This window comes from Mesoplodon densirostris, chromosome 3, assembly GCF_025265405.1.
Source record: "Mesoplodon densirostris isolate mMesDen1 chromosome 3, mMesDen1 primary haplotype, whole genome shotgun sequence".
NCBI classification, from domain to species: Eukaryota; Metazoa; Chordata; class Mammalia; order Artiodactyla; family Ziphiidae; genus Mesoplodon; species Mesoplodon densirostris.
In genome coordinates this window covers 27,228,077-27,241,570 of record NC_082663.1, presented here as the reverse complement: position 1 = coordinate 27,241,570, position 13,494 = coordinate 27,228,077, and the positions used below count along the sequence as shown (strand labels likewise).

General features: G+C 36.1%; 1 protein-coding gene across 1 annotated transcript in view; it reads left to right on the top strand.

The window, feature by feature from the left end:
* ZFR (zinc finger RNA binding protein) overlaps positions 1-7,606 on the top strand; it is a 78,495-nt gene extending 70,889 nt beyond the window's left edge. Inside the window, exons 18-20 of the mRNA XM_060092764.1 lie at positions 3,249-3,360; positions 3,479-3,576; positions 5,987-7,606. Coding sequence (XP_059948747.1) covers positions 3,249-3,360; positions 3,479-3,576; positions 5,987-6,166 — 390 coding nt within the window. The 3' untranslated portion in view covers positions 6,167-7,606. The remainder of the gene's footprint in view (positions 1-3,248; positions 3,361-3,478; positions 3,577-5,986) is intronic.
* Positions 7,607-13,494: the final 5,888 nt, after the last annotated feature.

Below are 13,494 nucleotides of genomic sequence, written 5' to 3'. Positions count from 1 at the left end.
TTGCAGGCCATTGGATAGAGCGGGGTCTTCCTGCTGAGATGAGTACCTCTGGGAGGCCTCACTTGGATTAATATTCCCTGGGGTCTGAGGTTCTCTGTTAGTCCAGCGGTTTGGACTCGGAGGTCCCACCGCAGGAGCTCGGGCCTGACCTCCGGCCTGGGAACCAAGATCCCGCAAGCTGTGTAGCACGCCAAAAAAAAAAGAAAGAAAGAAAGAAAGAAAGGAGCAATACAATAACAAAGAATAAAAAACAAAATAAAATCAGAAAGATAAAAAACCATATTAGGAAAAATAAAAATATAATTGAAACAACCAGTTGCTGGGGGTTCCTCCCGTTGCCTTAGGTGTCTGTGGTCCCTCACGGGTGCCTGTTAGGTGCCATGGTTTTCTGTCCTTTTACTTTTGAATGCGTACATTTCAGAGTATATAAACCTCTTGTGTTCTACTTTTGTTGCTTTCCTAACTGTCAGCCTCTGCTTGGAGAACAACCATGTTCTATAGAAAATTAACATTTTTAAATTGCTTCCTTCAGAGCAAATGATCTCAAGGCAGATAGTTGACTTAGTTTTATTGTGTGATTAAATATACGGACTTTCTGTATTCCATAAATAATTCATTTCTTTCTTGGTTTTTAGTTAGTTTCTACCATAATATATAAGTTTAAATTACAAATTCCCACTTCTAAGGTCAGTCAGTAAGCAGATTTTGAAAAAGCTTTGAATTACTTGTAACATTTTATATCTTGACATAGCTATATTATAGCTGATTATTTAATACTTATTTTTCTCTTAACATTCTCTAAAAGTACTTATTATAAATTTGAAGTATTTTGGGAAAGTTGCGTATTTTAGGACATCAATTTTGTATTTTAGTAACTTGTTAATAAGCCTTGATTTCTTTGATTAGCAGGATTATTTTCATATTTCTTTCCAAAAGTATTCTGTTTCATAAACATTTATTGAGTGTTTTATTTATTTACTTACTTAATAAATTGCTGTGCACAGGCTTTTCTCACTGCGGTGGCTTCTCTCGTTGCAGAGCACAGGCTCTAGGCATGCAGGCTTCAGTAGTTGTGGCACACGAGCTCAGTAGTTGTAGCTCGCGGGCTTTAGAGCACAGACTCAGTAGTTGTGGCGCATGGGCTTAGTTGCTCCGTGGCCTGTGGGATCTTCCCGGACCAGGGCTCGAACGCGTGTCCCCTGCATTGGCAGGCGGATTCTTAACCACTGAGCCAGGGAAGTCCTATTGAGTATTTTCTACATACTGGCCACTTAGGTTAGGCAGAGGGGTTCAAAGTAAATGACATCTGGGGGACTTCCCTGGTGGTTCAGTGGTAAAGAATCCACCTTCCAATGCAGGGGATGCAGGTTTGACCCCTGGTTGGGGAACTAAGATCCCACACGCCACGGGGCAACTAAGCCTGGCACCACAACTACTGAGCTCGTGCACCTCAATGAGAGAGCCCGCGTGCCACAAACTACAGAGCCCACGCACTCTGGAGCCGCCTGCCCTGGAGCCTGTGCGCCACAACTAGAGGAAAACCCGCACGCCACAATGAAGAGCCTGCACCCAGACGAAAGACCCTATGTGCCTCAACGCAGACCCCGCGTGCCACGACTAAGACCTGATGAAGCCAAAAAAATAAAGTAAAATTTTTAAAAATCCAAAATAAATGACACTTGACAATCCTTTAATCTTCAAAGATTTCAGTCTTTTGGACATCTTGAAATAATGCTTGTCTGGAAAGGACAGGTGTTTATTCTACATTCATAGAGTTGTCTAGATAAGTGAAGCTGATTCCTTAAAATACTAAAATTTTAAAGTGAAAATCCTTAAAAATTGTCTAGAACATCTTACTGCATTCTTCAGTTGAATAAACTGAACCATCTTAATTTTTTTGTTGTAATTTACATTTATTATTATTAACATTCATTATTCTCAGATTTTCTTAACTTCATGCTTCCAGCTCTCATTTTTTATAGCTCTTAATGTGCACTATCTCTTTTAATTCTCATCTCTCTTACAATTTATTCCTAATTTGTTTGGGACTGAAGCCTCCAAATGTCCAGCCTTTTAAGAATTATTCTTACTTAAAAGATCTGAGTAATGGCCTCGGGGTGAATAGGTGGATGTAGTTTTTACCTCTGATTAAATTTATGAGTTTTTTAAGTATACAGCTAAAAATGGATTCTCCCTAAGGTATTTTCAGTTTCAGTATCATTTTAAGGATTTCATTCTAGGTGCAATCTATTTAATTTCTTTGAAGTGTTATTGGTGGTTTTATTTATAATTTAAGTAAAAGCTACAACTTGGACAAACCTTAAACATTATGCTAAGTGAAAGAAACCAGCCAGATACAAAAAAGTCACATATGGTTCTTTGTATGAAGTACCTAGAAGAGGCAAATCATAGAAATAGAAAGTCGTTTAGTGGTTGCCAGGGGATGGAAGAAAGGGAGGATGGAGAATGACTGCTAATAGGTATGGAGTTTTTTGGGGGGGTGATGAAAATGTTCTGGAATTAGAGAGTGGTTATGGTTGAACAACTTTGTAAATGTACTAAAAACCACTGAGTTGTACGTTGTATCTCAATTTTTAAACTCTAAATGGAAACATTTTTCTAATAGACCCTTCAAAACACTTTCTGGATCTAAATCTGTACTTTTTTCTTTTATTCATTGGTTTAGATTTTGAGTCTCTCAAATGTAATTTACAGTGAAAGCATAAGTTGTGTTTTCCTTAAGGATAATAGAAGTACAGTTGTATGTTAAATGAAAATTAGGTAATTGTTCGTAAAGAAAACAAAAGTCTTCTTTACTTAGTAGAATACTGTCTTGCTCTAACGACTTAGTGTCATCAGTATGTAGGTATTAAAGAACATATGTATGTGAGTCCTAAATAGCTAAAGAATTTTAAGGACTGTCATATTTTAATAAGGAAAGGATAACAATAACTAAAAATAACAAAAAACCTATTAATCTATTTTCATTAAGCATAAATTATAAAATATTTTTAAGATGTCAATTATATAGTCTTATTATTTTTGTTTTCATTACTTAGTATTTAATTTTGAGTGTTTTATATTATATGTAATTTTTTTCTAATTTTGTGACTCGGTCTATGTAACTTTTTCAATCTTTAAATTTTTTAATGACAGTTTTGCAGGTAGTTTGTCATTCTGGTGTTTGAAAATGAATAATTCCTTTGGGCTGTAAGCCGTTAAGCACATTTTTATTTTTTTGTTTTTAGGCTATGGAGTTACTTGTAGAGAAAGCAATCAGTAGTGCTTCTAGTCCTCAGAGTCCTGGAGATGCACTGAGAAGAGTTTTTGAGTGCATTTCTTCAGGGATTATACTTAAAGGTAAGTTTTACTTCATTTTTAATGTTTGTTTTTGTGTTTGATGGTTGAATGAGAACTCTTCTTTATTTTACAAATGGATGATGGTAATGCTGTTTTCTCCCTACGGTGATTGCTGTAGGTAGTCCTGGACTTCTGGATCCTTGTGAGAAGGATCCCTTTGATACCTTGGCAACAATGACTGACCAGCAGCGTGAAGACATCACATCCAGTGCACAGGTACCCGTGTGTTCCTAATCCCAAAGCTTTGTTCTATCACTGCCCTTAAAGTTTTGGTTTTTTATAATTGTCCTTTAGGAAAAATCGCTGTAAGTAAACCCTTAGAGAGGATGTAATTTAAACTAGGTTTCATTAATATAATCTTCAAGTTTATTATTTTAACTGTGTGTGTGTCTCAATAAGTATATTATATAAATATAAAAATACAGCAGTATTTTCAGTGTCTCTAAATCTCGGTATTACGTTGTATATCAAGATCAGTAGAGAAGCTGTTTATGTCCTCTGGATGTACAGCAGTGATATGTATGTAAGTGATTGTATGGTTTATGGAAATTTTTGTTAATGATTTAGCCTTTCCTGCCACTGAAAAAGCCAGCTAATGTGGTAATTGGAAGTGTGGGCCCTGAAGTCAAGACTCCCTGAGTCTGAATACCAGCTCTGCCCGCTCATCTGTAAGGGATAAGAGCGTGTCTGTCTCAAATAGGATTGTTGGGAAGATTAAATAAGTTAATATTTCAGTCAGTCTAAAACTGCTATAGCTTCCTTGTTTTGAGTTCAGACGTGTACTAAGAGGAGAATAAGGTTAATCCGCCCCCTCAGAAAAGGAATTAAGTAAACCTTGTCCCCTTTGATAATGTTTAAAAATTCCAAGATGATTTTTTATGGGAATAATTTCAGTATCCTCAAATTTCGTTTGCTGCTAAATAATTTACAATTGCACAGTAGAAATCTCTCCTCTTGTTAGAATTTAGGAATATATATCAATCACATGCAGAACAAGAGCTTACAGAATGTACACTCCATCCTCAGATGCTATTTTAGTTTTCCTTACTGGAGTACTCTTCTGTTTAGAAACTCCTAGTATTAGAAAAAGCTGATGATCAGTAGCAATATGTCTGTGGTAGAAGTGTATTACTATTCATTATTATACACCAGATATCTTTGGATATTTTCTTTTAATACAGAAGAAAACATTATTCTGTTTATCTTTGGGAAGGACCTTTTGTAAGTATCTCTAAATAAAGAATTAGTATTCTGTTATGATAAATATTCCTAGTTTCACTTCAGAAAGCCACTGTGGAAAACAGTTTGGCACTTCCTCAATGAGTTAAACATAGAGTTACCATATGACCCAGCAGTTTGACGAAGTATATTCAGAGAACTGCAAATATATGTTCATTAAAAAGTTATACACAAAAAATAATAAAAAATAAAAAAGTTTTAAAAAAAATTTATGCACAAATATTCATAGAAGCATTGTGCATAATTGCCAAAAAGTGGTAACATCCCAAGTGTATATCAATTGATGGATAGGTGGATAAACAAATACGGTATATTCATACAGTGGAAAATTACTCAGCCATTAAAAGGAATGAAGTGTTGTTACATAATATAATGTAGATGAATCTTGAAAACCTTAATGTAAGTAAAAGAAGCCAGACACTAAAAGTCATATTGTATGATTTCATTTATATGAAATGTCCATAGTAGACAAATCTATCAAGATGGAAAAGTAGATGAGTGGTTGTGAGGGCCTCGGGGTAGAGGAATTGAGGAATGACTGCTGTTGGGCCATGGGGTTTTTTTTACGGGTGAGAGGTAATGAAAATGTTCTAGAATTAGAGAGTGGTTATGGTTGAAAAACTTTGTAAGTATACTGAAAAAACCCACTGAATTGTACACTTTAAGAGGACAAATTTTCTGTGAATTATATCTCAAGAAATAGTCTAAACAGTTATATTGAAGGTTTAACTATAGTGAAAATTGCCATTTGATCAAATGACTGTCAAATTTCCTTATATTAGTTTAAAGGGTATATATATCCCCCAGAAAACTGGGGAATTATGTCTCAAATATCTTGTGACACATAGGTCTTGTGAAATTGATGCCTAGCATATTCCTATGTATACATAGCCACATAGTGAAAAATCTTTTTTTTAGTTCATGAAGTAACAAGTTGTAGAAGTATAATCCTCATTTTGTAAACCTGGGGGGAGGTGTGTGTGTGTGCATACACGTGGACCCCATGCCTGAGCCTGTGTACATGGGCATCCACAGGAAAAGTGGGAAGATGAGTGAATATGAAACAAAGAGATGTTCATTCAATAAGTGAGACACTTTTTCTTTTGCTGTATATTGTTTTAGGATTTTTTTAATGAACATTATACTAATTTTTTTAAGAATTATTTTTTTAACTTATGCTTTAAAAAACAAAACAGCATGCACACATTAAAGCCTGAAAATAAAAACATCAGAACATATGGAGTATTTCATTTGTGAAATTGAATATCGTTCAAGATGTTTCTTTCATTAAACATGCTTTTTTATATTGTCATTTGGGGCTATAAACCTAATAAGAATTAATACTGGTTTTTTAAATTAACTAAATTCTGACTTTTTTTTGTTGTAGTTTGCATTGAGACTCCTTGCATTCCGCCAGATACACAAAGTTCTGGGCATGGATCCACTACCCCAAATGAGCCAACGTTTTAACATCCACAACAACAGGAAACGAAGAAGGGATAGTGATGGAGTTGATGGATTTGAAGCTGAGGGGAAAAAAGACAAAAAGGATTATGATAACTTTTAAAAAGTTTCTGTAAAATCTGCAGTGTTAAAAGGCAACAGGTGCCCATTTGTTGGCTGTTTTTCATTCATAATGATGTCTACTTTGAAAAAATTATCAAGAATTTAAAGAATTTCATGGAAGAACCAAGTTTTTCTATGATATTAAAATCTTTTAATGTACAGTGTTAGGTATTATATGAATGGAAAGACACCCGCCCCCCAAAAAATTATGCTCCAACTAGGGGAAAAACAATTGTTCTGATTTTTTTTCCCATTATTTTTGGTTTTATTTACTGGTTGCCCTAGCTCCCCCTATATTTGTGTCTTTTATTAACTAGTCCTATTAAATCTTTACTATATTTAATGCAGTATTTGTGCTCAGTTGCTATGTGTATTTTGATATTTTTATTTAGAGGTTTTGTTTGCTGTTTGATACTAGTTGTTACTTTGTGTTACAGATATCCTTTACCCCCTCTTAATATTTTACAGCAGTACGTTTTTTTGTAACGTGAGACTGCAGAATTTCTTCCTTTTGTTATTCTTTATGTGATAGATTACAACACAAAAAAGTTATCCTGCCATTTAAGTGCTCAGAACTGAATGTTTCTGCAGATCTTGTGGCATTTGTCTCTCTAGTGTGATATATAAAGGTGTAATTAAGACAGATTTCTGTTAATCTAATCAAGTTTGCTGTTAGTTGTGCATTAGCAGTATAAAAGCTAATATATACTATATGGTCTTGCGACAGTTTTAAAGCCTCTGAATCATTGATAATAAAAATGCATGACATTTTTGTTTTTAATACTTTTAAAATTATAATTTTAGGTTTGACACGTAGATCTTTGTACAGTTGACTTTTTGACATAGCAAGGCCAAAAATAACTTTCTGAATATTTTTTTCTTCTGCATAAGTGGAAAGGGCATTTTTCATATATAAGTGGGCTAACCAATATTTTCAAAAGGAACTGTATCATTGTGCAACTAACAACAGTAACTAGCCCTTAATTACGAAGACAGTTCATTATTGGTGTGTGTGAGATTACTCTAGGGACTATTACAGTATAATAATAGTTGAATGATCCCTCCTCCCTGTCCCCACACCCCATCACCCAGATAATTTACAGTTCTATTAACAGTGAGGTTGATAGAGTATTACTGATTTTAAAAAATTAAGGTTATCTAAGAAAAAAAAACAGAAAATTATTTGGTGTGGCCATCTTACCTGCTTATGTGTCCTACAAAAAGCTAAATATTCTAGCAGTGGTGTAATGAAAAGTTACATCTTACTGTTGATATATGTATGCTCTGGTACACAAATGTCATTTTGTCACAGCACTACAGTGAAATACACAAATAAAAACTTAAATTCATATAATGACTTAAATGTATTATGTGTTAGAATTGACATAAATACTTCTGCTTTGAAATAACGTACGCTTCAGTAAAACCATATTCAAATTTATTGGCTACTTACATCTTGTTATTTCTGACAAATGATGTTTCCTGGGCACATAATTTCCAGAAAATTGTGTAATGCAATACCATATTGGTTCAATTTCTTTCTTGGGTCAGAATCTTCCCCCAGGCTCTTAGAGGACCAGGAGACTGTAGGAGACAACCGCTGGGGAAGTAGAACAGGAGACTCTGTTTTTTCTCCCAAGCATCTTTTCTTTCTTTCTTTTTTTTTTTTTTTTAATCTTTCCGGGTCTCATTTTAGTCACCCAGTAAAAAAATTAGGAATTTTGTTTCTCACAGTTCTCTTACTTAAGAGAGAAGAAAAGAACTGACATTTATCACTCACTAATGACAGGCACCATGCTAGGTCTTTCACACGTTTTCCTGTTTAAAACTATCATAACAAATTAAGAATAAGTGAAGGTGCTGTGTTTCTTATTTTTTAGCTGAGGAAACTAAAGCCCAGAGTGGCTAATTAAAGTTAGTACATCAGTTTAGTGACAGAGTTGAATTGAAAGTCAGGTATCAAAGTTTATGCTCAGCACTTTGCCAGCCTGCTCCCTTCATCTTGCAATTAATTATGTTCTAAAAATGTTCTGAGCCCAAGTTCCAAATTTTTGCATTTAGTTTCAGGTGTCTTCATCCAGATACACAAGTGGCGCCACTTAAATTTTTTTTACGAAGATAATTATTTCAGTATTATTTTTTGCATGGCTTAATGGTTTTCACAGCTGTAGCTAGATTCACATTAACCATCTTATATGAAATAAAGTTGACTTGAGTATTTGTTAGTATCTCTTCTGCTTTGACAGTTTTTAAAGAAAATTATAAACTTTCTGGTCAAAAGAAGCATTGGTTGTCATGCTAATGTGTTCTTGAACCAGTTGTTTCGGCAACTAATTTACTTATCAGTTTTTTCTGCATCTCAAACTAGCTTTCCTTGTTATTATAGTGCCTACTTATGTTTCAGTAATGATAACCCAGATAAAACAAATTGATTTCTCTCAACCATCCCCCAATTACATGATGCATTACAAATTAGATTTTTGTCTTCACCGCTATTGTTTCTTCTATTTCTTTAAATAAGCTAGTATTAAAAATGAAAACTTGGGCTTCCCTGGTGGCCCAGTGGTTGAGAGTTTGCCTGCCGATGCAGGGGATACGGGTTCGTGCCCCGGTCCGGGAAGATCCCACATGCCGTGGAGCATCTGGGCCCGTGAGCCATGGCCGCTGAGCCTGCGCGTCCAGAGCCTGTGCTCCGCAGCGGGAGAGGCCACAACAGTGAGAGGCCCACGTACCGCAAAAAAAAAAAAAAAAAGAAAACTTCATCTGTATCCAAAATGATTGTTCCCTTTCTTGTCCAATATCTGTCCTCAAGATTGAGGAGTATCAACGAAAAGGGTGGAGTGAAACTGAGTGAGGCCCTGTAGGGCTCCCGGGCATCCCTGACTTCCAAAGGGCAGATTCGAACAGAGAAACGTAGTTTTCTTCGAGGTCAGGAGCCCACTGTGTCCCCCTTTGCCTAGCAAAGAAAGAAAGCTATCCTTTTCTATTTCACCCAAAAAACAAAAAAAGGAAAACTTGCATGAACAGCATAAGAAAGGATCTCTGATTATTTTAAGTCAACAGTATTTTAAATCATTTTTTCTTGCTTATTGATAAAGCATCAAGTCTTTTGCATGGTCATGCTATTATGTTGTCAGTATATGTTGTGAATTTATAAACAGTTACTTTAATGGATTCACCATCTTTTGTACTGAATTTGGCAGAGCTAACTTAAAAATTTTTTCCCAATAAAGGGCAAATTTTACAGTGTCATAGATAATATTCATAGCAGTGATCTCAAATTTGTTCATGAGAGTCATGTGGGGAACATTCTAAAAATTAAGATTCCTAAACCCTAATTCCAGAAATTCTAAGGAGGGCCAGAAGAAGCCTGAGAATGTGCATTCTAAGATGACTTTCTCTTAGTTGTTTGTTTGAACGGATTGTTCATAACATGTTACAAATGTCAAAAATTGTAAAGGGGTTTACGGCATAAAATACCTTCTGCCTCCCCTTGTTTTCCCATTACATGGTTCCCCTTTCCAGAGGCAGTGTTATCCATTTGTATATCCTTCCACACGTGGTCTGTGCACATGTCAACATCAACATGTGATCCCCTTTGTCTATACAAATGGCTGGATACTGCGTACATTGTTCTGAACCTTGCCTTTTCTCATTTAACGTATCTTGGAGTCTTGGAGGTTGTTCTGTATCCGTACACATAGGGAAACTGCATTTTTAACAAGCACTGTAGGATCATCCCAAATCAATTTTTTTCTTCAATTATAGGTGGTTCTGATGCAAGTTGTACATGGATCATGCTTTAATAAACATGCTTTACAGTTCAGAATTAAATTATATTTTTAGTTTAGTATTAAAGGTACTTTATGATCAGCTATACAATATGGCAATAAGTTTATTGCAGTATTTAGCAAATCATAATATCCCTATTCCCTAAGCAATTTTATTGATTAGTTGTTGTCTAGGTAATTTTAGTAAGCTATAGTCTAGTTAATTTTAGTCCTCCTGTATCTTTTTTTTAATACTAATCTTTATTTATTCACACATTTGATAAAAATGTCACAGGCAGGAGTGAAATCATTACAATGACATAAGTACAGACCAACCCCAAGTGCAGAGTCAAATGGCCAAAAAGCACATGAACAGCGCACAGCTCCGTAACGTGTGTACTCACACTACTCTCCCCACACCACCCACGTCCCCGCAGTCACAGGCGCTAAGTTCCGTTAGTCCTCCTTTATCTTGCTTAGTGTAATAATAGTAGTTGTAAAATAAAATCTGCAAAGAGGAAACAATTCTGTAACTAACTTAAAACTGAGTAATATTTTTGAATAGTGCTTAAACTGGTTCCATGTTAAATACAAAGCTACTCTATTCACTTTAATGTAGTAAGATACTGGTACTAGAGACAAAGGGTCTTCAGTTTGGAAAGGACTGTTTAATCAGTTAACCTAATGTGAAATATTTTTTTAAAAAGTAAGTAATCTGTTGCATGAAAGTACAAAAAGGCAGTTAAGTTGATCCCAGCTAATTAATCACTCATAAAATACGTTAATGTTAGTTCACAAGTAGAAAGGGAAAATGGCAGAGAACATAACTAGGGCTTGGATCAATATAGGCCCTATATTAAATAAATACAGGATAATGCAGCACGACAGTTTCCTGATGGGAAAAAGTCTGGAGTGTTGTAATTTACCTTGAGCTTTGCCATAAGCTGTTTAAAAAGAGCAAATTGTACTTCAGTGTGATATAGTGTGCATTATAATATAGACAAAAACAGAAGGCCTGCCTTGTGCTAATGCATAATGTGGAGGGCTGGAAGGAAGTTAAAACCTGCATTACCAATCACAACTAATTTTAGTGAGCACTGCAAGCCTTTTAACAGCGAATGCGCATCCTTGTATCCTTTGTCTTAGTGATATCCAAAATTGAGAGATATACGGTCCTCCTACACTAGGAATTAGTCACACCATATCTGGAATCTGGTGTTCAGTTCTGGGCATTAATTTTAATGTGATATTCAAAAAAGAGTGACCAAGATAGTGAATTTGTTCAAAATTATGGCATGTAGTTGGAACCGCAGAGCAGGAGGGACAAAAGATGATATGGGAGAGAGAAAGGATTTTAAGTACCTTCTAATATGAATAGCTATAGGAAAAAAACGAACAATTGAAGAAATGGCTTTTTAAAAATATTAACTGCAACAGTAAAATGAATGGGGTTACTTACAGAGAAGTTGTTGCCGACCCCTTACGTTGTTCAAGGGTCAGCTGTAGCACTTTCCATGGTTCTATCATTGGCATCTTCTTATATGTACATGCTATTGATGATCTCATCCACCTTCCAAGTTTCGTCAGGTACTCCTTTTGTTATGTTTATTTCCAAATCCTTTCTCTCAGCCCAAACTCCAGTCTTGCCTTTTTTCTTTCTGCCTCCAGTCTCTACACTATTCAGCCTACAGCCCCCAGAATATTTTTCCTAAAGCACCAATTTGATCATGTCATTGCTCCTCAGAACTTCACGCAGCTCCACATCACTGTGCTAAAATGGTACATGTGGTGGTTTCATCCTTGGGATATTACTAGGTGATAGATATTCATTACACATGAGCAAACCAGGGTTTTGAGGTTAAGTACTTTGCTGTTGCTATAATAAAGATCATTTGAATATCTCTTCTTGAATGTGTCAGGTCATCAGAAAGTTGTGTACTTGGAGAGTCCTGTTGACTTCAAATCCTAACTTTTAACCTTTATGCTATGTACCTCCTATAGATTTGTCCCTTTAAAAAAAATTTTTAAATTGAAGTATAGTTGATTTACAAAGTGTTAACTTTTGCTTTAATCAAAACTCTTTCTGCAGAGTTTTAATGCTTAAGACGTAATGTCCAAATAGATCTTAAGTACCCCAATTTTGGTCCACTCCAAAGACCTGCCCATGAGCCTTTTTTTCTCCTCGTAATTCTAAAGAACCTACAAAGCTATAGCTCTTTCAAAGATCAATGCTTAAGTAAGGATAGGAAAAAAGGAGGAAAACTTTTACCTGAGCCAGGAGTCAAAAATGATATCTAATGTACTATACCCAGGATGTAGCTGTGTCTCATTTGGCCCAAAGACTGTTAGAAACTTTGAGCCAATATTAAAGATTTCACATGAAAACCCCAATTTGACTTCTCTTGAAAAACTGGAAGATCTGATGACATAGAGCATGTGTTCCTATGATGAGAGTAATGGCTACTCCCTCTAGAGGATAAATTTAAGACAAAGCCTGTTCTGGACAGTTTACCAAAACCTCTACTGTTCCCCATTTTGTCTACCAGGCTGGCCCTGTGGGCATTTGGTTTTTTATATTTCAGATCGTGGACTTTTTACCTATGGACTCTTCCAATCTGCATGTGCAACCATATATGTTAAACTGAGGGGCAGGGCTTCCCTGGTGGCGCAGTGGTTGGGAGTCCGCCTGCCGATGCAGGGGACATGGGTTCGTGCCCCGGTCTGGGAGGATCCCACATGCCGCAGAGCGGCTAGGCCCGTGAGCCATGGCCACTGAGCTTGCGCGTCCAGGGCCTGTGCTCCGCAGTGGGAGGGGCCACAACAGTGGGAGGCCCGCGTACCGCAAAAAAAAAAAAAAAAACTTGAGGGGCAGACCATCTCTAAAATTACTGTCAGTTCCAAAATTCTTTGATTCTGTAATCATGTGTTTCTCTCCTATATACTAGGATAAGTGATGTCTCCCACACCTAATGTAAAGGACAGTCATAAAGAAACACTTGATGCACTTCCTTCATTGACTGTTTCAAGAGAAATGTCAGGAAGGAGGCCTGAAATTGAAGCAAGCTACAACCTCAAAGGAATCCTTTATTTCAGAGCAGAGATCAAAACCTATCTCCTAAAAATCTCACAGTAACATTGGAGCAGCCTGCCTGTCTTCCTGTCTGCTCTTTGCTTGGATTAAGAGAAGGAGGGAGAAGATTCTAGATGGCAAAATTCTTAATTATATGGGTTCTTAATTTTTTCCTTTTTATGAAATAGTCCACATCAAAAGAGAGAAAAAAGGAGACGGCTTAGTGTATGGTGAAGTGGAAGGGGAGCTACAACTAAATTATTAATTGAAACCAAATTTATGAGTTCCAGGTCCTGATAAGATGAAGGAAACACCCTCCTCCCCATCTCTTCCTTGGAATTCAACTATAAAATCTGGATAAAATGCATAGAACAGCAATTTGAGGGCCCTGAACCATAGTTAGTAGCAGGCAGATTGGAGAAGACCAGAACTGAAGTATATCAAACAATTTTGCCATGTTTCCCCCTCCAGCAGTAAACTCACTGCTTA